At 41.9% G+C, this 23920-nt stretch overlaps 1 protein-coding gene across 3 annotated transcripts in view; it reads right to left on the bottom strand.

The window, feature by feature from the left end:
- SPAG16 (sperm associated antigen 16) overlaps positions 1 to 23920 on the bottom strand; it is a 738799-nt gene that overhangs the window by 297127 nt on the left and 417752 nt on the right. For all 3 annotated transcript variants that reach the window (XM_039494401.1, XM_039494402.1, XM_039494403.1), the window contains exon 11: positions 16631 to 16774. In XM_039494401.1, coding sequence (XP_039350335.1) covers positions 16631 to 16774 — 144 coding nt within the window. The remainder of the gene's footprint in view (positions 1 to 16630; positions 16775 to 23920) is intronic.

A 23920-nucleotide genomic window follows, 5' to 3' on the forward strand; every position in this document is an offset into this window, starting at 1 on the left:
CTAATGTGTGTAACACACATTAAGCATCTCTGAGGAAAGGTGCAACATCCACAAAGAATATTAGCATGATTACAAGTTGCTGAAAGTCCATGCTGTCACATGCGTGTAATTACTAAAGACTTTGTTTTTAAAAAAGCAAGCCTAAAATGGCCGAGAACTTAAAAATTGAATGGTAGCTGACTGCACATCCCAGTGATGATTGAACCTGAGGATATTCTAAACAAAAAGAGCTCTCAAAAATGCTCCATTGCTTCACATTGACTCAAGAGACATTCAAGGCTTCAGAATTATATTTAGGTTTACTGTGCATGGGGGTTGTGTTGTTTTGTGGATAGTTGTGAAGAATTGTTGGGCCACCTCTCAACCATCTGTGCAGTCTCCCTCATACAACCAATTAAATTGTTGCTCGCAAATTAGATTTAGAGTAAGGTTGATGATTGATTGCATTATCCCTGATATTAAAATGGCCTTGGACACTTGTCATGCATACATGCCTTAGCCCTGGTCTATACTTAAAATTTAAAGTGACCTATTTACGTTGCCCAGGGATGTGAAAAATTCACACCCTAGAGCAATGTAGTTACGCCAACCTAACTCCTGAAGTAGATGCAGCTAGATTGATGGAAGAATACTTTCTTCAGCTTAGCTACTGCTGCTCAGCATTACCTACACAGATGGAAAAACCTCTTTCATTGACATAGGACGTACACCACACAGGCGTAATCTGTAAAGTCAAAATGGTTGAAAACTGAATAAGAGACTGCAAAAATCCAGTAATGATTCAACCTGTGTCAATAGAACTCTCCCCGACACTTGTAGCTGTTTCAATCACCTCACACTCACTCAACAGACATTCTAGGCTTCAGAGTGACAATCCTGGAAACTTTTAATATAGATATTAACCTACTTTTTAAGAGGCCAGCACTAACTGGAGGTAAAGTTCCCTTCCAGCCATACATTTCCATAATTTTTTTGACTCTGAGGTCATTCACTATGTATATCCTGCTATAGTAAAAACAACCACTGACATACTGTAGTCTGCAATGGTGCATTTTAGGGTGACTCAATCTAAAGAAAAATGATATTTAGCTGTACATATGCCATTTTTAAAAATGGACTCAGATATTTTAATTGCTATCTGAGATATCAGAGAACACACACATGTGAGATATACATATGTATACGAGCAGACGCACACACAGGAAAAGCATAGCTAACCAACAGCTACATACATCAGCAGCAGATTAGTACGGGTAGGAACATTTGGCTTGTGGGGGCGGGTGGAAAGAGAAAAAAAATAAACATTTTAATCAAATCCATTACCTGGTTATTGATTTCTCTTTGCCAGGCTGATCCTGCAGAATACTTATAAAGCTTTTGACATTGAGACATTTGGCCAAAGATATTGGATTAGTCTAAGCAAAAGCTCAGCTTCTGGTGTAATCTCTCATATTTCATTTATATGTGATTTATTCCTTTGTCCAGGAAAAGGCCATTTTACTGATAAAAATTAATGAGATTGAGAATCCCAAAGGGAATTTAACATCCACCCACTCAAGACAGGTTTGTGATGTAAAAGGAATGGTCTGAAGAAGGATTCTGTTACGTGAAGTTTGTTTCTTTCTATATGTTGTTGTACAATAAGCACTGGTTAGATTTTCTGCCCACTGTGTATTTACCAATTATTTATCCGTGAAGTTTGAAAATGGACAAAATAAACAATGCTACATTCCAAATACAGGTTTTGTTATACCTAGAATGCAGTGTTAATGGGTGAGTAGGTTACACCTCTCTGCAGCTAAAAAAAACCATTCAGTCTGAATGGCTTTTGAAAACAATTTTTTCTTGGGGAAAATAGCCTTTTTGGGGGCATGTTCTGTGCTACGACCATTTTCAAAAGCCTTTTGACATGTATCTAGTTTGCCAAGTCTAATGTGTTTTGCAACGCTTGTTATGTGGCTCAAAAGTAATCATGCCATCTCCCCAAAAAGGTTCAAGTCACTGTTATATTTAATATCTAGTCTGATAAAAGAAGGCTTTGTTGAGTTCTGTGTCTATCAAAGCCTTCCATAAATGAATCAAATCAATTTGGCTTTACAGTAAAAAAACAACTTAAGAGTCCTAATGAATATATTAGACCTATTGTGTTTCCATATCAATAATAGTTTTACCCAGGATAAATAAGGTACGTGTTTCTCAGTGAAATCTGAATCAGGTTTTCATGCTTCCATCGTACCTAAAGCCACAAAACAGAATGATTCAATCCCACTGCTATCTAGTAGGCCCTGCCGTGAATATGAGCCACACATCTCTCTTACGTTAATACTTCAGAATGAGGTTGGAGCTTTTTCCCTGTGTGGGCAGGGGTATGGAGCTGCAGTACTTAGCATGGAAGCTCCAGCCAGAAACTCTCCCCACACCGTGAGCGGTTATGTAGTCCTTGAGCTCCCTGGACTCCACTTCTGCCATTGCCAGCAGGACCGACCTTAGGAAAATGGTACCCTGGGTGAACTTGTATTTTGGTGCCCCGGGCCTCCGTGGACACTAGCACTCATGGGTGCAGCCCATTGCTCCTGGGCTACATGGGCTTCCCAGGCTTCCCCCTTTTGCCCATAACCCCTGAACCCTCTCCCTGTCTGTACATCACCCCCCCACACCACCACCACCACCACCACCAATGTTCCTCCGCTGGTAGGGTTGCCAGGTGTCCGGTTTTTGCCCGGAATGCCTGGTCGAAAAGGGAGCCTGGCGGCTCTGGTCAGCACTGCTGACTGGGCCGTTAAAAGTCCAGTTGGCTCCCTGCCTGCCTTGGCTCTGCGTGGCTCATGGAAGCAGTGGCATGTCCCTCCTCCAGCACCTATGTGTAAGGGCAGCCAGGAGTTCTCCACACAATACTCCCGCCCCAAGCACTGGCTCTGCAGTTCCCGGCCAATGGGAGCTGTGTGGGAGGTGGCTGTGGATGGGGCAGCACAAAGAGCTGCCTGGCTGCACCTCCATGTAGGAGCCAGAGGAGGGGCATCCTGCTGCTTCCGGGAGCTGCCTGAGGTAAGTGCCACCTGGAGTCTACACTCTCTCCTCCCCCATGCACCAACCCCCTGCTCCAGCCCTCCAAACCCCTTGGTCCCAGCCCAAAGCACCCTCCTACACCCCAAACCCCTCATCCCCAGCCCCAGTCAGAGTCCTCACAGACATCCCACAGCCCAGCCCCTGGCATCACCCTGGTGCCCACACTCCCAGCCAGAGCCTTCACTCCCTCCCAACCCCATGAGCCAGCCTGGTGAAAATGAGCAAGTGAGTGAGGGTGGAGAGAGTGAGTGACAGAGGAAGGGGGGAATGGAGTGAGCAGGGGGCGGGGCCTTGGCGAAGGGGCGGGGCCTCAGAGGGGCGGCGCAGCAAGGGTTTTCAGTTTTGTGTGAGTATAAAGTTGGCAACCCTATCCGCTGGGAGGAAGCAGGGAAAAATCTGGGTGCCTCCCCTTCCACCATGCAGTGCTCCCCTGCCAGCTGGGAGCAGTTTCTGACTCTGCACCAGCAGTACGCACCTCTGCGCTGCAGCATAACACCACCTTGACTATGGTGCCCCTGGGCGGTCCACCCCTAAGGCCGTCCCGGATTGCCTGAGAGGAGGGAACAGAGCCACCACTACTCCTCCCTGCCCCTGTTCTGTCCCTTAAGAGGAGCAAGAAATGAGTCCCTGGGCACAGGAATTGCTATTATGAATGGCCCCCTGGCAGTAGGGAATGGGGAGGGTTCTTACTGACCCCTAGCTAGATGTGCATTGGCCACACACAATCTGGCCCTTACTTGTTATCATAATTCTCCCTTTTCTTTCAGCCCCTTGCTCTCTGACCCTGGTTTCCCTAGCAGTACTTTGCACTTTCAGCAGTGGTTGGCAGCGAGAGGCTTTTCCATAGCGAAACCTGAGAGTGTCTATGATAGAGTTACTGAGGCTAGGTCAGAGGGCTACTTAAATCCTCAGCCTCTTCCATCCTCCACAGGAATAAACATTTTGAAGAGTCACCTTTTGACCTGAGTAGGTTGACATTAAAAAAAATATGGCACTACTTTAGGCATGACCTGGTCGATGCTAAGTGGAGCCTCTCAAAGCAGCATATTCTATTGTCTAGACAGAACTCAATAATATTCTCTAAGACACAATTTTTAAACGCCTCTGCTTGTCTCCATATCAACAGAATTTTCCAAGACCTCTAAAACAGCATGCCAAGGTCTCCTCTGAAATTAACAAGACCATCAAATACAGATGAATGCTGTTTTGTTTAACCAGAGCTAAGAAACATTACTTTATAATGGCATTTAGCACATCCTGGAGTCATGATTCTGACAGTGTCTGCTTGACCTGCAAACCTTCCTAGCTTCAGAGAATACTCTCAATGCAAATGATACTCTACACTTAAAGAGATGAGGTGAGTGAGGTAATATTTTATTGGTCAAACAAAAGATATTACCTCCCCTACCTTGTCTCTCCAGTATCCTGGGACTAATACAGCCTCAACAACACTGCATACTCTAAGCTTAAGTCCACCTATGAAACAAGAGAAAATATACAATAGCAGGATAATTCATCAGTTGCTTGCTGTATTTGCCAATGAAACATGCCATATAAGACTGATATTAGAAATTATTGAAATGTTAGGGAGGCACATATTTGCTGTCAGCATGGCTTTTAAAATAATATTGACACCATGACTAAAGAACGCTAGTCAATGTCAATTTGTCATCAAATTACTTTCCTTTGTTTTTGTTTCACTACCCATTGTAGTTATGCTCATTATTAAGGAAAAAATAGTTACTACATGCAACCAAATAGAAAACAGCCTTCATATTTTTGGAATCAGATTGATAGAGTGTTTGACTCTGTGTGCGCCCAGTAGCTGTTTCTCACCAAACACTGACATATGAGGACATTATCGCTGCCCAGAAGATTGATTTAGATGGATGTGGTTGCATATACTAGTATTAGATCCCTGCTAGCTGGTACAATCTACAGGGAGTCTACGGTTTGAGACATGGGGAATGGAGGGGTGAGCACTGATCTCTGTTTTTAATCCACCTTGATAATCAAACCAGTAGAATCCTTTGTCCTCAAAAATTTGACAACGGTTTCTTTGTAATCCCCATCCGTCCGTCTGTATCCATCTGTTTGCTCTTGCCTTATATTTAGATTGTAAGCCCTTTAGAGCAGGACTGTCTTTTTGTTCTCTATTTGTACAGCACCTAGCACAATGTGCTCCTGGCCCATGATTAGGACTGCAAGGCACTATGTTGACACAAATAAAAATAATAATTTCCAGGTGGTATTGATAATCCTTGGCCCTTCTTCCACCAACTCAGCTTTCCTTTTCAATTTTTCTGTGGCTGACTATGGGAAATGATCTTACAATTTTAAATATAAAATTGCTCTAAGTTGCAATAAATTAATGTCTACCTTCACATGTCCTCCACTCTTTGCTACTGATTTTATGCTTCCTCTTTTCTTTTCCTCTCCTTCTTCTATCTCTGATATCATCCTGTGCTTTAAGTAGAAAACTCACTTTGACTATATTGTTTAATCACTTCTTTCCTCCCTTGACATCACAACAATGGCCAACAACTCCTTTGCCACTTTTACCTTCCCTAACATTTGTGGCCACTCATTTCTTCTTAGGGTGATGGGATGTCCTGATTTTTGTGTCTTTTTCTTATCATAGAATATCAGGGTTGGATAAGACCTCAGGAGGTCACCTAGTCTAACCTGCTACTCAAAGCAGGACCAATCCCCAGCTAGATCACTGAATCCCCAAAGGGCCCCCTCAATGATTGAACTCACAACCCTAGGTTTAGCAGGCCAATGCTTAAACCACTGAGCTATCCCTCCCCCTATTACACTCCAGCCCCTGTCCCGATTTTTCACATTTGCTGTCTGATCACTCTATTTGCTGTCTGGTCACCCTATTTCTTCTTAACAACCCTCTCTCTCTTTCAGCTTTCCTTGTAAATTCCCAGGGTAGTTATCAATAGAGTTAGCTATGATTTAGTAGATTTAGACCATGAGAAAAGCATATATTTAAAACACAGGTTCTCAGATTAATGAGGGTGACTCCACACATCAGAGTAGGCTCAGTTTTAAATCTTTTCACTCTTGGCTAATTCTCATTATTCGCCATGGTTACACAGTCTCAGCAAAGTTCTTTGTCTCCTTCATACCGGCTGTTAGCCCTTCTTGTGTTGGGCATTTCTCCCAAATGTCCTCTTCCAATTTTCTGCTTTCCTACCACTTGTCCAAAATTATGTATCAATGCCTCCAATTGATCTTGGGGGGACCATTTAGACCAGATTACACATGAACATAGAACTTTGGGCAATAAGACTGGCTCACCCATCTTTTAAAGAGAAAGGCTTTACAGCTCCTCACACAGATGACATTATAGCTACGCACTCCATCAACTGCCCAGGGGGCAGATGATCTCCCCTTTCTTTGACAGGAAGATAGTCATGATTTTTTTCCACCACTTATTAAAAAAGAAGTAGAATTCTCTTGTGAACACTCAAACTGAAGAACTCAGAGGTAGCCTCAGAAAAAAGTTAGTGATAAATCTTGCCAAATGAGCTCTCACAAAATAAAATTGTTTGTCTTCCCAGAAAATATGATTTTGCACAAGAGTAGATAGAGATGTTTTGTTTTATTTTAATCTGTAAGATACATTCCTGTTTAAGTGGTATCAGGGTTTCCTATTGCCTTTCCTTATTTTGCTCTTTTGTCTCATGTCCTAAAGAAAAAACGGAAATAAATTGCCCATATCATCTTAAAAGCCCCAGTTTGGACATGTCACATGAAGAACTCTGATTTTGAATTTACCAAACCGATCATTCATGAATTACCATTTTCTTCAGACTTCAGGTGCAGTAGGAAGCTCAGGTTTTACACTCAAACACACAGTCGCTTCAACTAGCAGGCTACCTATCTGGCCCATAGTTAGTGAGAAACTTGGATGTTCTGAGGTGCTGAAAAGAAAAAAATTCAGTGCTAAAATGATTGTTAAACATTTATAACAGGGTAGTGCCTACTGAGTCTACCAGCTTAGGTGCTGTACAGACAAACAGAAAATGACAGTTCCTGATTCAAAAAGCTTACGAAGCCTTTCACCTGGTAGCGCTCGGGAAGGCGTACTGGAAGGAAACCCAGGAAGTTGGTTATGAAATACTTGTGGTGTGTTCTTGCCATAATAAATGTGCAATATAGGAATTCTGATTTTAGCTTATCTCAATAATTGTTAGTCATGTACATTTTTATGAATACCAAATGGCTTGACAAATACATATGTGAATTATTCAAATTCAGTGAGAAAATATATAAAATGTCTCTTTTTATATGCTATTGTCTACATTGCCGAATACATTGTTAGTGCTCATCATATAACATTAATAATATTGATATTATTTGTTTAGAATTAATAAATGAGATGTTGGGAGAGTAGAAATAATAACTAAGATGATATTGGCAATTCTTCTGTCCTAGATCAACAGAATACTACCAGTTCACGAGCCCACGATTTGCAGCACAAGGGTTTGAGAATGAATCAAAATTACTACTCATAGATGCTTTTAGATTCAGAGGATCTGAACTAAAAAGTTCATGTTGTTTCACAGGCTCGATGATATTGGCAATTCTTCTGTCCTAGATCAACAGAATACTACCAGTTCACGAGCCCACGATTTGCAGCACAAGGGTTTGAGAATGAATCAAAATTACTACTCATAGATGCTTTTAGATTCAGAGGATCTGAACTAAAAAGTTCATGTTGTTTCACAGGCTCAATCCTTTTACATGAGAAAGTCTCCAAAAAATGTTCCGAAAAGAAGGTACTCTATTAATGTTCACTACTATATTAATGTCATTGAACATTATGCTAGCATATGTGGAGAGCAAATAATATAGCATTAAGACACTCCACGGTGAGTTTTATTAGTCCATTAACATACACCTCAGGTACATTGTGTGGTTTGGCGTTTTAACCACCCAAAGGTAGTATTAACAGACCAATAAAATATAATACACGCCCTGAAGTATTTTAGTGCTATTATAATATGGTTCTTTAGGCTGTGTTTTAAAACAGTTTTTAAAGCAAAAGGATAAGTTAAACTAGTACGGCGATATTCCTCTACTATTTTTTAATACAATTATATGTAAATGATTTTTGCCTAACCTTAAAGTTTCCTTCCTCCTCCTCCTCGTCTACATGTTTTGGGAACACTGGAGCCTCTTCCTGAGCAGTTTATGACCCATCAGTCCCTTTCTGCTTTCACTTCATACTGCTGAAGCTCAGTTGAGAGATGTTCAATGCTTTAGGTTGGGCAAAGTCCGACTCCTCATAGAGCTTTACCACACAACATTTATATCTTGCAATAAAATGTGAGAGAGCAAATTGGCTTTAGAACTGTAAAGTGCTGTTAAAAGTGTAGGAGGGCACTGGGGAGAATTTTAAAGCAGCCCCTTTCCCCACCATGAACCCCACGCTGCTCATAAACACTGCCGACTGTCAAACCACTTTCAGTTTTAAGTACAGTGACTGATGGATGTCTGCACTGCAATCACGGGGTGTAACTGCAGCTTCTGTAGATATCTCTGAGCTAGCTTTCATCTAGCTAACTTGGGTATTGGAGCAGCAAAGCTATGGCAGCACAGGCTTCATCGTGGGCTAGCTGCCCGAATAATTACCCAGGGTTCCAGGCAGTCTTGCACAGCCACGCTGAACCCCACACTGCTGCAGCTTCACTGATCTGTTACCCAAGCTAACTTGGGTGTGTCTACATGAGTGGCAATCACACTCCTAATTGCAGTGTAGACATACATAAGATACTCCAAAGGGGCTGTAGGTAGATGGAAATTATGCATCCCTGCACCAGTCTGGGCTTCTGTGCCACAGGGAAGAATCTCACCCTTAGGGAGAGCAGACACTGATGGAATGACTCATGCTCTCTTTTGGTTTCCACCAGGGATAAAAGGAGAGCATCCCTACATTTTAAGGAGCCTCCCTTGTTGAAGCTAAAGTGATAGATTGAATCAGCACATTCTCTGGTCACCCTGATTGTGCCCTGTGGAAGCAGTGCTGACTCCCTAGGATCTCACAGATAGAGAAGAGGCTGCAGATCCCCCCCATACCCCAATCATCAGGGGTCTCTACCAGAGTAGATCCTGTGGTTATTCTGGGTCAGTTTCTAAACAGCTAAATCTAGAGCTGAATGTACACTAACTTATAACCCAATTGTACCCATTCCTCACTGGAGCAGTCTAGGTGAGGAGCGTGGAGCTGAAGAGGGGGTGTCCTGGGGAGGATTTAGGCAGAGTGCTTCAGAGAGTGCTAGAGGACTATATGGCCCTCCTTGCATGTGCTGGTTAAAGGTGCAGCATGAATTCCCTCAGCTCATTCGGGAGGGGACATCCAAAGTCACCGGATGTGATTTCTAGTGTCAGCATTCTGCATGAGACCTCTGTGGATGGCTGTGGAGGGAGGTGCGCCTTCTCTCATCACCCTTGCATACTCACACAGGATGAGCCAGCAGTTAGCCCTAAGTGAATTAAATAAAAACTGAATCCTGAAAGAAGCTCTTTCACCTTCAAAGCGCTGCTCAGCCAGAAGAAACCAGAGTGATTCCCTTTGAAGTCTGACCACTTGTCACCTGAACTTCAAAAACAAAGCACCTCCTCCCCTCCAGCAACAGTGCTCTGCAGATAATTGGACATGTCTGAAGTTTTCCTTTCATTCTTTTAAAAAAAGCTCAAGGCCAAATTCTACTCTCAGATTTGCACAGGGGATCACAACACAAACACTCTGTTCTCCCTATATGTATTGTCCTAAGAGTTCCATGTACATAGTGAGATCACAGTCAGGATCAAGATCCTCGGAGCAGATCCAGAAGCAGAACTGGGCACTTCGTCTGTAGTAGTAGTATGAGATCCAGCCACAGTGCCCTCCACTTAGCAACTGTGTTCAAGAGCACTTCCTGGTGTGGGGAGGGAAAAGCTGGGTCTATGCAAATGTTTATCTTGTCAACGCACACATCACCCTTGTAGTGATCCACAGAGTATCTGAATCTGCTACAGCCCCCACCTATGAAGTCTGGCTATTTAGCTCAAGCTATAGTAATTCATGGTTTTAGTTCTGGAAGCTCCTGGTTTGTCAGTCAGTATAGCTGTTGTCATATATGGATATCTACGGTGTACATGAAATAATATGGTGATCAAAATAGGTTTGTCATTATACCTCTCTTTCCAGGGGAATTATTTTAAATATGATATTGTTATCAGTGAAATGCTTACTCAGTTAATCAGAATGCAGCTTCAGTCAAGCTGGCTTCAAAGTCATACGGTAATTTGATTTAGATTAGTACTGGAAAGAAAATTCAGTGCAATCTTGCATCCAAGTTTTGGTTAATAAGTAGAGCTGGGTGAAAATTTTTGGTCACAACATTTTTTCATCAAAACTTGCAGATTCAGGACAATGAAAACATTTTCCAAATTCCTGAATTTTGCCAGCTAAAAAAAAAAAAATTAAAAAATTGAAACATTTCATTCAATACAAAACAATGTTGTTTCTTCTTCCTTTTTTTTTTTTTTTAGTTGGGTCAGTTTCTTGTCAACTTGGAATGATTTTTTCCCCACACTGCTCTACCAATAAGCTATGTTCTTTTCTTTCATTTGTGTAGAGACTGTTCCATTTCTTTCCCTTTCCAGATATTTAAGACTGGTGAAAAGCTGTACCAGAGGACTGTGCAACTTCTCTTTGTGAAAGACAATTTAAAGGTCAGAACAGATTCTGTTCAAGGTTGCATTGGCTGTAAGTTGAAAGGCAGCAATTTCCAAGATTTCTGTAGGGAATAATACAAAGCAAGCATTCTCTATGTCTGCCATAAAATAGCAAATTGCCACAGGAACTCAGCAATATGGTTATTAAATATTTTTAAGCCCCACAATTTTTCCCCGTAATATTCTGGTGCTGAATGGGATTTTCCGTGAATACAAAGGAAAGTGTTCTATTAATTTCAATTACAGTTCAGAGCTTGCATGGCCTTGCTGAGACACCAGATGAAGCTTTTATTGCATCAGGCCCTTGGGGCGAATTCTCTACAACTCCTAAATTTCATACTGGATTTTTAGGCTTTGTTCTGAAGGGCTTTTGTGAAAGAATCTCTACTATACTGTACCAGGCAACTAATGGCTAACGATAAATTGTGGTTAGTAGAAAAATCCTTATGCTCAGTCCTAAAATGAAATTTTGTAGAAAAAATACAAAACTTCAGAAAAGAATTAAACAAGCCAATGACACACTGACATACAGAAAAAATACAATATCAATAGACCAAAGGCTTTTAAAAAAAAGTTTGTAGTTTTCCTAATACAACTGTGTAAAGATCTAGAGGAAGAGGTTACTCACCTTGTGCAATAACTGCGGTTCTTTAAGATGCATATTTCTATGAGTGTTCCCATTCAGGTATGCATGCGCCTCTAGAGCCCTTGATTGGAGATTTTCCATTAGCAGTGTCCTTTTGGCCTGCACATGGCTCAGTATGCCTCCTTGTGCTGGAAACCGAGGTTATATAGGGATGCATGGGCAAACCACCCTTAGTTTCTTCTTCACCTGAACATCCCATAGAAAACAGTCTAAAGCAGAGGGGAAGGAGAGTGGTAGTGGAGCACCGGTAGGGGGACACATCTCTAAGAAACGCAGTTACTACACAAGGTGAGTAACTTCTTTTTCTTCAGGTAGCATCCTCATTGGTTCTGCTCTTCAGGTGACTTCCAAGCAGGATCCCCAGAGGGAAGAGTGAGCTTCAGAGCTGAGTCTAGAACTGAAGATAGTACTGAAAACTCAAGTGCTGCATCAGATCTGGTGGCATGGATCAAAGCGTAATGTTTAGAAAATGTATATACTGAAGCCTATGTGGTGCCCCTACATATCTCAGATACTGGCAAGTTCTTAAGTAATGATATGGATATGGTTAGGATCTGGTAGAACATATATCACCCTTTGGGGAAGGGGGGAGGATGAATGCCTGCTGCATTGTAACACATGATAATACACCCAGATATCCACCTCAGTAGTCTCTGAGAAGAGACTGTGGACCCCTTAGATCTACCTGTGATGGAAATGAACATTCTTGGTGACTTCTGAAATTCTGTTTGGTTCTACCTGTTTGACCAATGCCCTTCTAACATCTAAGACATGGAAAGAGGTCTCTTGCAGAGAGTGATGCAGTTTTGGGAAGAAAAACACTAGTAGATGAACGGACTAGTTAAAATGAAATTCTGATAGTACCTTAGGTAAGAATTTGAGGTGTCGGCATAAAGAAACCTTATTCTTGAAGAACACAATAAAGGAGGGATATGCCATCAAGGTCCCCAATTTCCCCAAACCTATGGGCCAATATGATAGCTACTTTAAAAAAAAGGCAGTCTTCGCAGATAGTGGAGCAGAGAGCAGGTTTCCATTGATATGAATGGAGATCTCATGAGGTATTTAAGTACCAAATTGAGGTTCCAAGTGGGAGTGGGGTCCCTAACTTGGGAGCAGAGATACCGCAAACCATTAATGAACCTTGATGACACAGGGTGAGGAAATATGGAGAACGCTTCTGCTGGAGGATGAAAGGCTGATATTGTAGCCAAGTGGATTTTAATCGAAGTAACTGATAACCCTGATTTATTTTGATCTAACAGGTAATGTGGGATGACTGAGAGTGACACAGATGCAGGCACCAGACAGTGGCAATGACACCAATGGAAGAATCTCTTCTATTTCTGCAGGTAAGTAATTTGTGTTGCCACATTTCTACTGAAGCCTGAAGCCTCCAAAGTCTTTCCTTTCTTAGGGAAACCCTCCACCAAGGTTGAAGGGGAGCTGGATCTATCTGGAGACAGAGATACAGCAGGGGGTCTCCTGACTGGACTCAGAAGTTGGTTGAAGGGAGCATTCCATCATGAAGAATCACAGTTTAATCTCCCTATTCTTCCTTGCTTAGGATTTGAGGGCCAGGCAGAAGTTGCACTTCTGGGAGATGTGGGATTCCCCCCAGCAATGGACACACTTAGGGCTGGGCTACACTAAAGCTGTAACTCGACCTAAGTTATGCTACTTCAGTTATGTAACTGAAGTCGACATAACTTAGATCAATTTACACAGGTGTCTACACTGTGCTATGTCGACAGGAGACACTCTCCCTCTAACTTGCCTTCCACCTCTCAGGAAGATAAGAGTACAGATGTCGAGAGGAGAGCACTCTGCCATCAACTTAGCTTGTCTTCACCAGACCCGCTAAATCAACAGCACTGCATGAATCACAGCAGTGCCAATTCAGCCAAATGTATAGACAAGACCCAAGAGTGGCTGTTGTTCACAGGTGTAGCCCCTCAACAAGGGAGGCAGTATTTAAAACGTGGCGAGCCAAGCACACCCTGCCAGGAGAATAAGGCTTCCCAAGGGGAAGGAGAGGAACAAAACTTATCCTCTCACTATCTCACTATAACTATCACTAACAACTACAAATTTTAACTAATCCTAAACAAACTACTACTACTACTCTAGCCATCAGAGGAGTGAAGTTCTGGAGCAGCCTGCCAAGGGGAGTAGTAGGGGCAAAAGGCATATCTGGCTTCAAGAATAAGCTTGATAAGTGTATGGAGGAGATGGTATAATGGGATAGCCTAATTTTGGCAATTAATTGGTCTTTGACTATTAGTGGTAAATATGCCCAATGGCCTGTGATAGGATGTTAGATGGGGTGGGTTCTTGAGTTACTACAGAGAATTCCTTCCTGGGTGCTGGCTGGTGAGTCTTGCCCACATGCTCAGGGTTTAGCTGATTGCCATATTTGGGGTCAGGAAGGAATTTTCCTCTAGGGCAGATTGGCAGAGGCCCTGGGGGGGTTTTCGCCTTCCTCTGTAGTGTGGGGCATGGGTCACTTGCTGGAAGATTCTCTTGAAGTCTTTAAACCATGATTTGAGGGCTTCAATGGCTCAGACATAGGTTTGATACAGGAATGGGTGGGTGAGATTCTGTGGCCTGTGTTGTGCAGGAGGTCAGACTACATGATCAATAATGGTCCCTTCTGAGCTTAAAGTCTATGATTCTAAAAACGGAATACAAGATAATCGAGGCATGTTCAAAGCAAACACACTAAGACTCTGCCTCAGGCTGTGGCAGATGAGAAGGAACTGAGGGCAGTTTGTCCCCTCATCTTTATACAGTCTATTGTTGTGTAGCACAAGGAAGCATAGGGAACATGTAGGAACACTGCTAATGGAAAATCTCGGCTCAAGAGGCACATATGCACCTGAAATGGACACCCACAGAGACACTACTTGAAGGAGAATGTTTATTCCTTCTATTTGTAGCAAAACTCTTGTCTTATGAAAAGGAAACCCAAGTTCTAACAGAATTGAGCCTTTAACAATGTAAAAGAGCTTTGTTTTTAATATCTTATAAAGATAGATTATTATTCATTTGTATTATGGAGCCAGCCAGGTTAGGCTCCATTGTGCTAGGCATTATATAAGATTATTATGAGACAGTGCCTTTACTGAAGACCTTAAAAATCTTAATAGGCAAGACAGACAAAGGGTGAGAGAAAGTAGGTATTATCCCCATGTTACAGGTGGGGAACCAAAGCACAGAGCAATTAAATTACATGCCTAAAGTAAAACAGGAAGTTAGTGGATGAATAGGGAATTGAACCCTGGTCTTTGAATCCCTGTTGAGTAGCCTTCCTATGGGAATACCCTTCCTCTCAACCATCTCTGTGAATAAACCATTTTATTCATGCAAATAAAAATTAAACTAATGAATGTCTACATTTTAATCATGACACCCTGTACAAGAACTTTCCACTTGCATCTTGTTAATTTCACATCTGATGTGTGGAAGCCCTAAACTGAAAAAAAGACTGATTAAATGTGTTCTGTCCCATTATATTTATTTCATCCACTAACAGCAGGTGCATACTGTAGCAGCATTTCTTTTACTCTTTATATAGCATTCACCCAGAGTAAATTCATATTGCAAGTGAATAATGATGTACCTCGCTCATTTTAAATTTCAATAATTGAATGAGAAACAGGGAGGCCTATTGAAAGGATTGTCTGCAGGTCAAAGACTAATGAGAATTTTTTTTTTGAATCTGAGTCATCGGTGTCATGGTAACAATGTATTATCAAAATCTGATTAGTATGCCCAGCAGCCTTATAAGTGATAGCATGCTCTTCTAATTGTATTTTCTGTTCTCAGAGAGGAGTTTTATGGTCATAAGAGGTGAGAGGATGTCAGTGTTCTGCTGTTTATCTGTAAGTTTGAAATGGAATGTACTGCAGGCTCCTATGTTCAATACAACCTGAGCAGCCATTCACTGAAGAAAAAAAAAAGTCTTCTGTGGTATTTAGGGAAATGGAAGACCCAACTTCCCATTCTTCCTCCCTTTCCTTGCCGCCCCCCACCCATTTTATTATTTTTGCCTCCTATTTTTGAATTCACTCAAATATCAGAGCGATGCCCCTTTGATACATAGTACTGCTTCTAAGTATTAGGAAGGCATTCTGAAGCAAAGGCACCATCTTTAAGGTCCAAACCTACATTACTTGTGCACCTGAAACTCCTAGTTAAGGCAAGGGGAATTTTGGGTACATAAGGAAATGCAGGATCAAGTCTGCAACTTTCCATCTTACTCAATAATATCCCATTTCAGGAAAGCACATAAGCACGCATGTAAGTCCCACTGAAGAAAATTGTGCAAGCTGAAAATTCAGCACATACTTAAGTTCTCTCGCAAACTGGTATGCATTCCTGCACTGAGGCCTAAAATAGTACTACTATTTTTTTATTTTTTTTTAAGATTCAATGAACATATGAGAAGCTAACAGAAGCTTTGGAAAAAAATGCAGATTTGGAGGCTTAATAAGGCTTTTAAGTTAAAATGTAGGCTGCAAAGTCAAGCAGATATTCACTATGTTAAAATACAAAGAGCTCTAACTACAACTGCAAGCCATGGTTAACAACATAAATCTGATGCAAAATCATTTTACTATATACATCTCCAATCTCAGGAGATGAAAAGCTACGTTTTCCAGAGTACAATTAAATTATATTTTTCTATAGAATAACCATTAACTCTAAATTATTTCTGAACATTACTTTTTGTCTGCAAAATCATTTGACTTTCTGTAAAGGGGGAAGCCCATACACCTATTCCTTACGGAAATTTAAATATTTTAAATAAGATCCACAAAAATGATGAATACAAGGAAGTCAACTGTCCTATACAACTAAAGAACATGCAATGTTTGTCACGGTGCAGGGACACACAGAGAATGAACACAGCTAGACTTAAAAAGCTCAGTACTATTTGTTTGATGCACCGGCATGTGCACCAAGTTTGGGGCGTACAAAATATCCAAAGCAATCAATCTTAAGTCAACACAGTGAAAGCCAAAGGAAAGTGTATCTACATGTTTGGAAATTCAGCAGAGAGCACAGGGTTACACTGAGAATAGAAAGTCATCAAAGCAGGCCACCGAGGGACGAAAAGGCAAACAAGCACTTCCCCAGAAGGGATTAGTGCTGGTTGAGGGTACTGTTTGTACTAACCTTGGATGGAAGCAGCAGCCAGAAAGCCAATCAGTGTGGCCTTCGCCTGTCATAATGATGTTCCCATTAGGAAAGGCCCACATCTTCCAGAGGCGGTCATCACTTGCAGTTACCACAATGTCCTTCCGAGGATGCAAAGCCAAACTACAGAAGAAAAGACAGACATATAAGAATCTGACTCAATTTAATCTTATTATATGAAATCTAAAGCAACATGATTTGATTCTGGCAATAACAAGGTTTACATTACTATGATTTTGGATGATGTGTGTAATATTTATGCTCCCAAGGATACAAATAAACAAATCCTTTACCTATTACAGGCCTGATCCTGCTTCTATTGAAGTAAATAGCAAAACTCTCATTGACTTCAGTGGAACCAATACCAGGCTCAAAGTCATAAGGCTCCTATTCAGTAAGGCACCTAAACACATGCTTAAGTGCTTTCCTGAATTGATCCCCTAAATGAGTGCAATAAATAATTTAAAAATATGAACCAACAAAAGCAATGTGAATCACTAACACTGTTCCAGAAATAATATCCTTCTGAAACATTAGCCTGTTGGGCCTTCTCAAGAGAGATTAGTTATAGATCAGACTCTGTGCTAGTCTATTGTGTCCATGAGCTTAAGATCTTCTCAGCACATGGACATTACTGAAATCTGAATTGCACCACAGTAGCTCTGGTTTATTGTTAATACTTCAGCCACTACTAGGCTAAGTTCAGTAAATCCATTTCAGTTCTACTCTCCGTCTGTTCCACAGATTTTCCTTCTGTGTAATGAAGTAATGAGAACACACTGGCTAAGACATTACGCATCTATTATAACTCTTAACTGAAAAGTCATACCAACACAGTCTATTTTTGGTTTGGCCGTTGTGAACCTACAAAAGAAAATGTGAACCTGTGACAATGAACATTACCAAGTTCTTTTTATTTTGGCTTAACTATTTGACTTAAATCGGTATAGCGATTTATTATTTACTGAGCATCAACACTGTGCTTGGTCCTATGTCCAAGAAGGACATAGACTCATGGAGCAAATGGCTTAAATATACCAACAATACAGTTCAAAATCAAAATGCAATGAGGGATGAGAAACTATTTTTTTAGACAGATGAGAGAGATAACATAAGCACTTCAACATTAGAGTTGATCTACTAGTAGGTTGCACAGAAGAAGTGTTTTAAGGTGGGATCAGAATGGAGAGAATGGATACCTAGCAGCCAAGTAGAAGAGAGTTTGACTCATAAGAAGTACATGAATGCCACGCCAGAAAAATCTCTTGTTTCTATAGCCTCTATCAATAATTATCCCACAGACCAGCATTTCTTCCTCTGGTAGGCTAAGGATCTAACACTTCTTCAAATCTATCCAAAGAACTCACTTATTCCAGTTAGCTTTCCATCAAGAAATACCCATATGTGCTCTCCTATCTCAAAGCACCAACTCATAGTACAGAAATATCTTCAGTTTCCAGGGATTTAACAATTAGATACTCATTTGAAAAAGGATTCTGAATCAAAGGACGGGGAGATCTTGGCGCTTTTGGGCAAAGAGGAGGATTTTGCCCTCCCATTTACTGGGGGGGGGGGAAAGAGAGGAAATGATATTATTAACATCCTACAGTGATGAATACAGAATAATTACATAAATTAGGCTGGTCAGAATTTAGTCTGCAGCTGAGGAGGAAGTAGAAGGAAATGTCACAAGAAAAGAAAGATCCCCAGCCCATTACATGGCAAAGGAGAGGCGTAATTGGTATGGGTCAACCTGCCTCAACCCAAAATTCTCATTGATATAGGACTCCCTCAGAACACAGGAAAATCTGTGATATCATGACTGTGTCTGAGGCCTTGTAGGAAAGTAGTAGTATTGCCAAGGTGGGGGTGAGGCAACCAGGAAGGAGGCCCAGGGCTACAGAGGAGGGTTCAGAATAACACCAGCCATAAAGGGGAGTCCACAGAGGTCAAAAGCAGAGGGGCCCAGCAGGGCTTACAGACAGACTTCACCTCACCCTCAAAAGACATCATGGCAGGCTGGGTTAAATTGGAGCTTCTAATCTGGCAAACACATGTGAGCAAAGCATGGCAGCATGGCAGGCAAAAGCAGAGCCAGTGCACATGTGATGATGGAGCAGACCTAGAAACAGTTTTCACCAGGCTGCCACTGAGATTCCTCTGGTGTAAGATGTCGAAGGAGAGAGGAAGAAACAGAAGTAGATTCCCAGTAAGGCCTGTAGAAATGAGGTCTGCTCAGAGGCAGGGAGTTCCTGCAGTGAAGCAGCTGTACAGCTATAGTGCACAAAGCATTTTTTTAGGCAGCATTAATACCTCCCTACAATGGGAAAACTGAAAGCCTGAGGTTTTCTGCTTGGTAAATCACAATGTTGGGAACAGCTGGATTTCTCTGCTGTTTACAAATTACAAAAATATCATTGAATAGCTCTTGAAATCTTGATGTCAACCTAAACCCAATACTTTATCTTCTGACTGCCTCTCTCATCTCTAAGTTTGTCTGTTCTGCCTTTCACAGTACTTCCATAAGTAGTTAAGTAGGTGACTACAGTGATCAACAGGTTCTGACCTCAGCTATCCATCATCCCTTTTATAGCAGAATGTGGGAAGACTTAAACAATCTCATTCACATCACCTTCACGTCCTATGTTCAATTCAAGATTGCTCTGATGGTTTACTCTGGATTCATATCCACCTCCTCATTACACTCTTCCAACCTGGCTGCTGCTTCATGGCTTCCTTACAATTGTCCACAGCTGGAAGTTGCTCATTTGCTCATCCAGCCCCATCTGTTTGGAACATTTTCTTCCCTGCCCTCCAAGGCACCACAACACTTCCCTCGCTTCAAAGCCAGCCTTTAAACCTTCTATTCCTCTTAGCATTTCTAAAGTGTTTTGTGATGCTCTTTGTAATAAAGTGTATTATATATCAGAGGAAATAAACTCCTGCAATGGGAATGGAACTCACACTGTACCTTTTATAGACTTTTCTTTTTAATTGCAGAGCTCCTGGAAAATGATGCTGCGACCCAAGTGTGTATTTTTTCCCTTCCCCCCAATGGAATTGTACAGGCATAAAGCTAACACCATTTAATTAACAGCAGGCTGGGTGACATCACCACCACTGAGCTGCTTCTCAAAAAGGGAAGCACATTCATCCAAAGAAAGAGTGCCATACACCACATTAATTAAGTGCCCTTGTCTTCATTTTTGGCAACCTGGCATTGAATTGATTCTTGCTTCATCTTTGTACACAGGGTCTAATTATTTCCAGCACAGAAGACTCTGGGTGGATTGGGGTGAAAAATCAATAACAGGACGTGTGTTATATGAACATTTGTTTCCTCCTCCTCCTCCTCTTTTTGTGTGTAAGTGTGCGTGTGGTGGGAGGAAGGGACATAGCCAGCAATAGGAGAACTCTCAGACATTTGCTGCTGTCAAGTTATGGAAACAGTATATTTATATACCCATTTCAACAGCAGAAATCATTTAAATTTCTTCATCACTTGCAGTGGCAGCTATGTAGTGCTTGCAATAATTTGCTTTAAAAGCATTCATGTATTATATTAATGTACCCTGACTGAACAATAAACAAACATACAGCATCTTAAGGTGCAGGGAAAAGGTAATTTCAATGTAAAATACATACTACATAAAAAGCTTAAAATAACATTTTTAAGGTTGTGATGTCAAGCACTCAACAGTTAGGAAATGCCAGAATTAAGGTTGCCTGTGCAACCTTAATTTGCCCCTTTGGTAACAAACTATTATATCCACAGAACCCTGGCCTCATTCAGTGCACAGGATGGATGGAGGTGAGTTAACAGATAGTTAATGTTGCAAAAATATTAATGAATTTATTTTCACAATACCTCTCTGAAGCATATTTTGTCCCCATTACACAGAGGAAACTGAGGCACAGAAGGACTAAAGACAAAAGTTGTTTATTAATTTTTGGTGGCTTTATTGAGACACCTATGGCCTGATTTTTCAGAGGATTTACATTTTTAAAGGACTTTATATGTTCAAAGCACAGCTCCCACTGACTTCAACAGGAGCAGAGAGCATTCAGTGCTTCTTCGAATCTGGGCCCAGGTGCCTCAAGTCGGGCACTCAGAAAACAAGGAATACAAAATTAGTGGCCAATTATGAAAAGTTTGGTTTAAGTGACTTGCCCAGCACCACATAAGAATCCTGTTGCAAAGTTAGGAATAAAATCCAATTCTCCAGGAAGACATTCAACTGCATTAGCCATGAGACCATCCTCTGTCTTCCTGAAATCCCCTGCCTCCCTCACTATGCACTGCCAATTTCTGCAACAAATGAGGCAGGAATCCCTACAGAGAACAGCCTCATTTACGACACAAAACTGATTGTACTGTGTACTGAACGGGGCACGGTTTCTATGGGAAAATAGTTTATCATGTAATTGAAGACTGTATCATGATGCATACACACAAAGGGGCTGAATTAACGGTGCATGGGCAAGCTTAATACTGGCATTTCCTAACATCTGAGTGTTTTGCTACATCAACATTTTTAATATAGGTTTCTTGGGATGCTATTTCCTAAGATTTTTACAAATAAACTGAAGTCAGAAAGTCCATCATGTGGGGCCACATTGTGTTCCCATATGGACATCAGTAGGACAGGGACTTTTAGATCCACAGCACAGTCCTCTATCACTTGAGTAATGGAGTCACTGAGAGCAGTGGTGAGCTGTCATTCTCTGTGGAAGTCACTAGAGGGATAGGGAGTACATCTTTTGTCAGTGGGTGTCACAGCTATTTGCTGATCACAAAGGAATAAAAACAGACTCCAACAAGAAACTGCTGAGCTGGAATTGATATGCAAACTAGATACAATCAATTTAGGCTTAAATAGGGACTGGGAATTGCTGAGCCATTACAAACATTGAATCTATCTCCCCTTGTAAGTATTCTCACACTTCTTATCAAACTGTCTGTACTGGGCTATCTTGCTTATCACTTCAAAAGTTTTTTTTCTCTTACTTCATAGAATCATAGAATATCAGGGTTGGAAGGGACCTCAGGAGGTCATTTAGTCCAACCCCCTGCTCAGAGCAGGACCGATTTCCAACTAAATCATCCCAGCCAGGGCTTTGTCGAGCCTGACCTTAAAAACCTCTAGGGAAGGAGATTCCACCACCTCCCTAGGTAACCCATTCCAGTTCTTCACCACCCTACTAGTGAAAAAGTTTTTCCTAATATCCAACCTAAACCTCCCCCACTGCAACTTGAGACCATTACTCCTTGTTCTGTCATCGGGTACGACTGAGAACAGTCTCGATCCATCCTCTTTGGAACCCCCCTTCAGGTAGTTGAAAGCAGCTATCAAATCCCCCATCATCCTTCTCTTCTGCAGACTAAACAATCCCAGTTCCCTCAGCCTCTCCTCATAAGTCATGCGCTCCAGCCCCCTAATCATTTTTGTTGCCCTCCACTGGACTCTTTCCAATTTTTTCACATCCTTCTTGTAGTGTGGGGCCCAAAACTGGACACAGTACTCCAGATGAGGCCTCATCAATGTTGAATAGAGGGGAATGATCACATCCCTCGATCTGCTGGCAATGCCCCTACTTATACAGCCCAAAATGCCATTAGCCTTCTTGGCAACAAGGGCACACTGTTGACTCATATCCAGCTTCTCGTCCACTGTAACCCCTAGGTCCTTTTCTGCAGAACTGCTGCTTAGCCATTCGGTCCCTAGTCTGTAACAGTGAATGGGATTCTTCCGTCCTAAGTGCAGGACTCTGCACTTGTCCTTGTTGAACCTCATCAGGTTTCTTTTGGCCCAGTCCTCTAATTTGTCTAGGTCCTTCTGTATCCTATCCCTACCATCCAGCGTATCTACCACTCCTCCAAGTTTAGTGTCATCAGCAAACTTGCTGAGAGTGCAGTCCACGCCATCCTCCAGATTGTTAATGAAGATATTGAACAAAACCGGCCCCAGGACCGACCCTTGGGGCACTCCACTTGAAACCAGCTGCCAACTAGACATGGAGCCGTTGATCACTACCCATTGAGCCCAATGATCTAGCCAGCTTTCTATCCACCTTATAGTCCAATCATCCAGCCCATACTTCTTTAACTTGCTGGAAAGAATACTGTGGGAGACCGTGTCAAAAGCTTTGCTAAAGTCCAGAAATAGTACATCCACTGCTTTCCCCTCATCCACAGAGCCAGTTATCTCCTCATAGAAGGCAATTAGGTTAGTCAGGCATGACTTGCCCTTGGTGAATCCATGCTGACTGTTCCTGATCACTTTCCTATCCTCTAAGTGCTTCAGAATTGATTCCTTGAGGACCTGCTCCATGATTTTTCCAGGGACTGAGGTGAGTCTGACTGGCCTGTAGTTCCCCGGATCCTCCTTCTTCCCTTTTTTAAAGATGGGCACTACAGTAGCCTTTTTCCAGTCATCCGGGACCTCCTCTGTTCGCCATGAGTTTTCAAAGATAATGGCCAATGGCTCTGCAATCACTTAACTGGCCTCTCAGAGTTGGTAAGACAACTCCCACCTTTTCATGCTCTCTGTATGTGCATATGCAGCAAAGAATCCAGTGGCACCTTATAGACTAACAGATGTTTTGCAGCATGAGCTTTCGTGGGTGAATACCCACTTCTTCCTCTGCTTGCATCCGAAGAAGTGGGTATTCACCCACGAAAGCTCATGCTGCAAAACATCTGTTAGTCTATAAGGTGCCACAGGATTCTTTGCTGCTTCTACAGAACCAGACTAACACGGCTACCCCTCTGATATGTGTATATATATCTCCTCAATATATGTTCCATTCTATGCATCTGAAGAAGTGTGCTGTAGCCCACGAAAGCTTATGCTCAAATAAATTTGTTAGTCTCTAAGGTGCCACAAGTACTCCTGTTCTTTTTCAAAGGAATACTGAGATTCAGGAATCCTGGATTCAGATCCAGATTCTGGAAGGGATTATTCTCTAGTGGTTATAAACTCTTCTGTTCCTATCCCCATCACCCCCAGCTTCTATGTTCCTCTCAACCCCCACAGTTCTTCCTCCTGTTACCGCCCTCTTCTCCTTAATCCCTCTGCATTTGAGACAGGCTTGTGGTCTAGCTCCACCTACGTGCCAATATGGGAGAAAATGTCTCTACTCAGCTCTGATGCCTTGTATCTCAGTGGACCCTGGCATCTGGGAGAAATTGCAGGGAAAGTGCTGCTTAGCCTCTGATGCCTCCAGGAGGGTGCATACTCAGTCATTGTGTGGGGATAGCACAGTGCA

The sequence above is a fragment of the Mauremys reevesii genome, linkage group 11 (assembly GCF_016161935.1).
Source record: "Mauremys reevesii isolate NIE-2019 linkage group 11, ASM1616193v1, whole genome shotgun sequence".
Lineage (NCBI taxonomy): Eukaryota > Metazoa > Chordata > Testudines > Geoemydidae > Mauremys > Mauremys reevesii.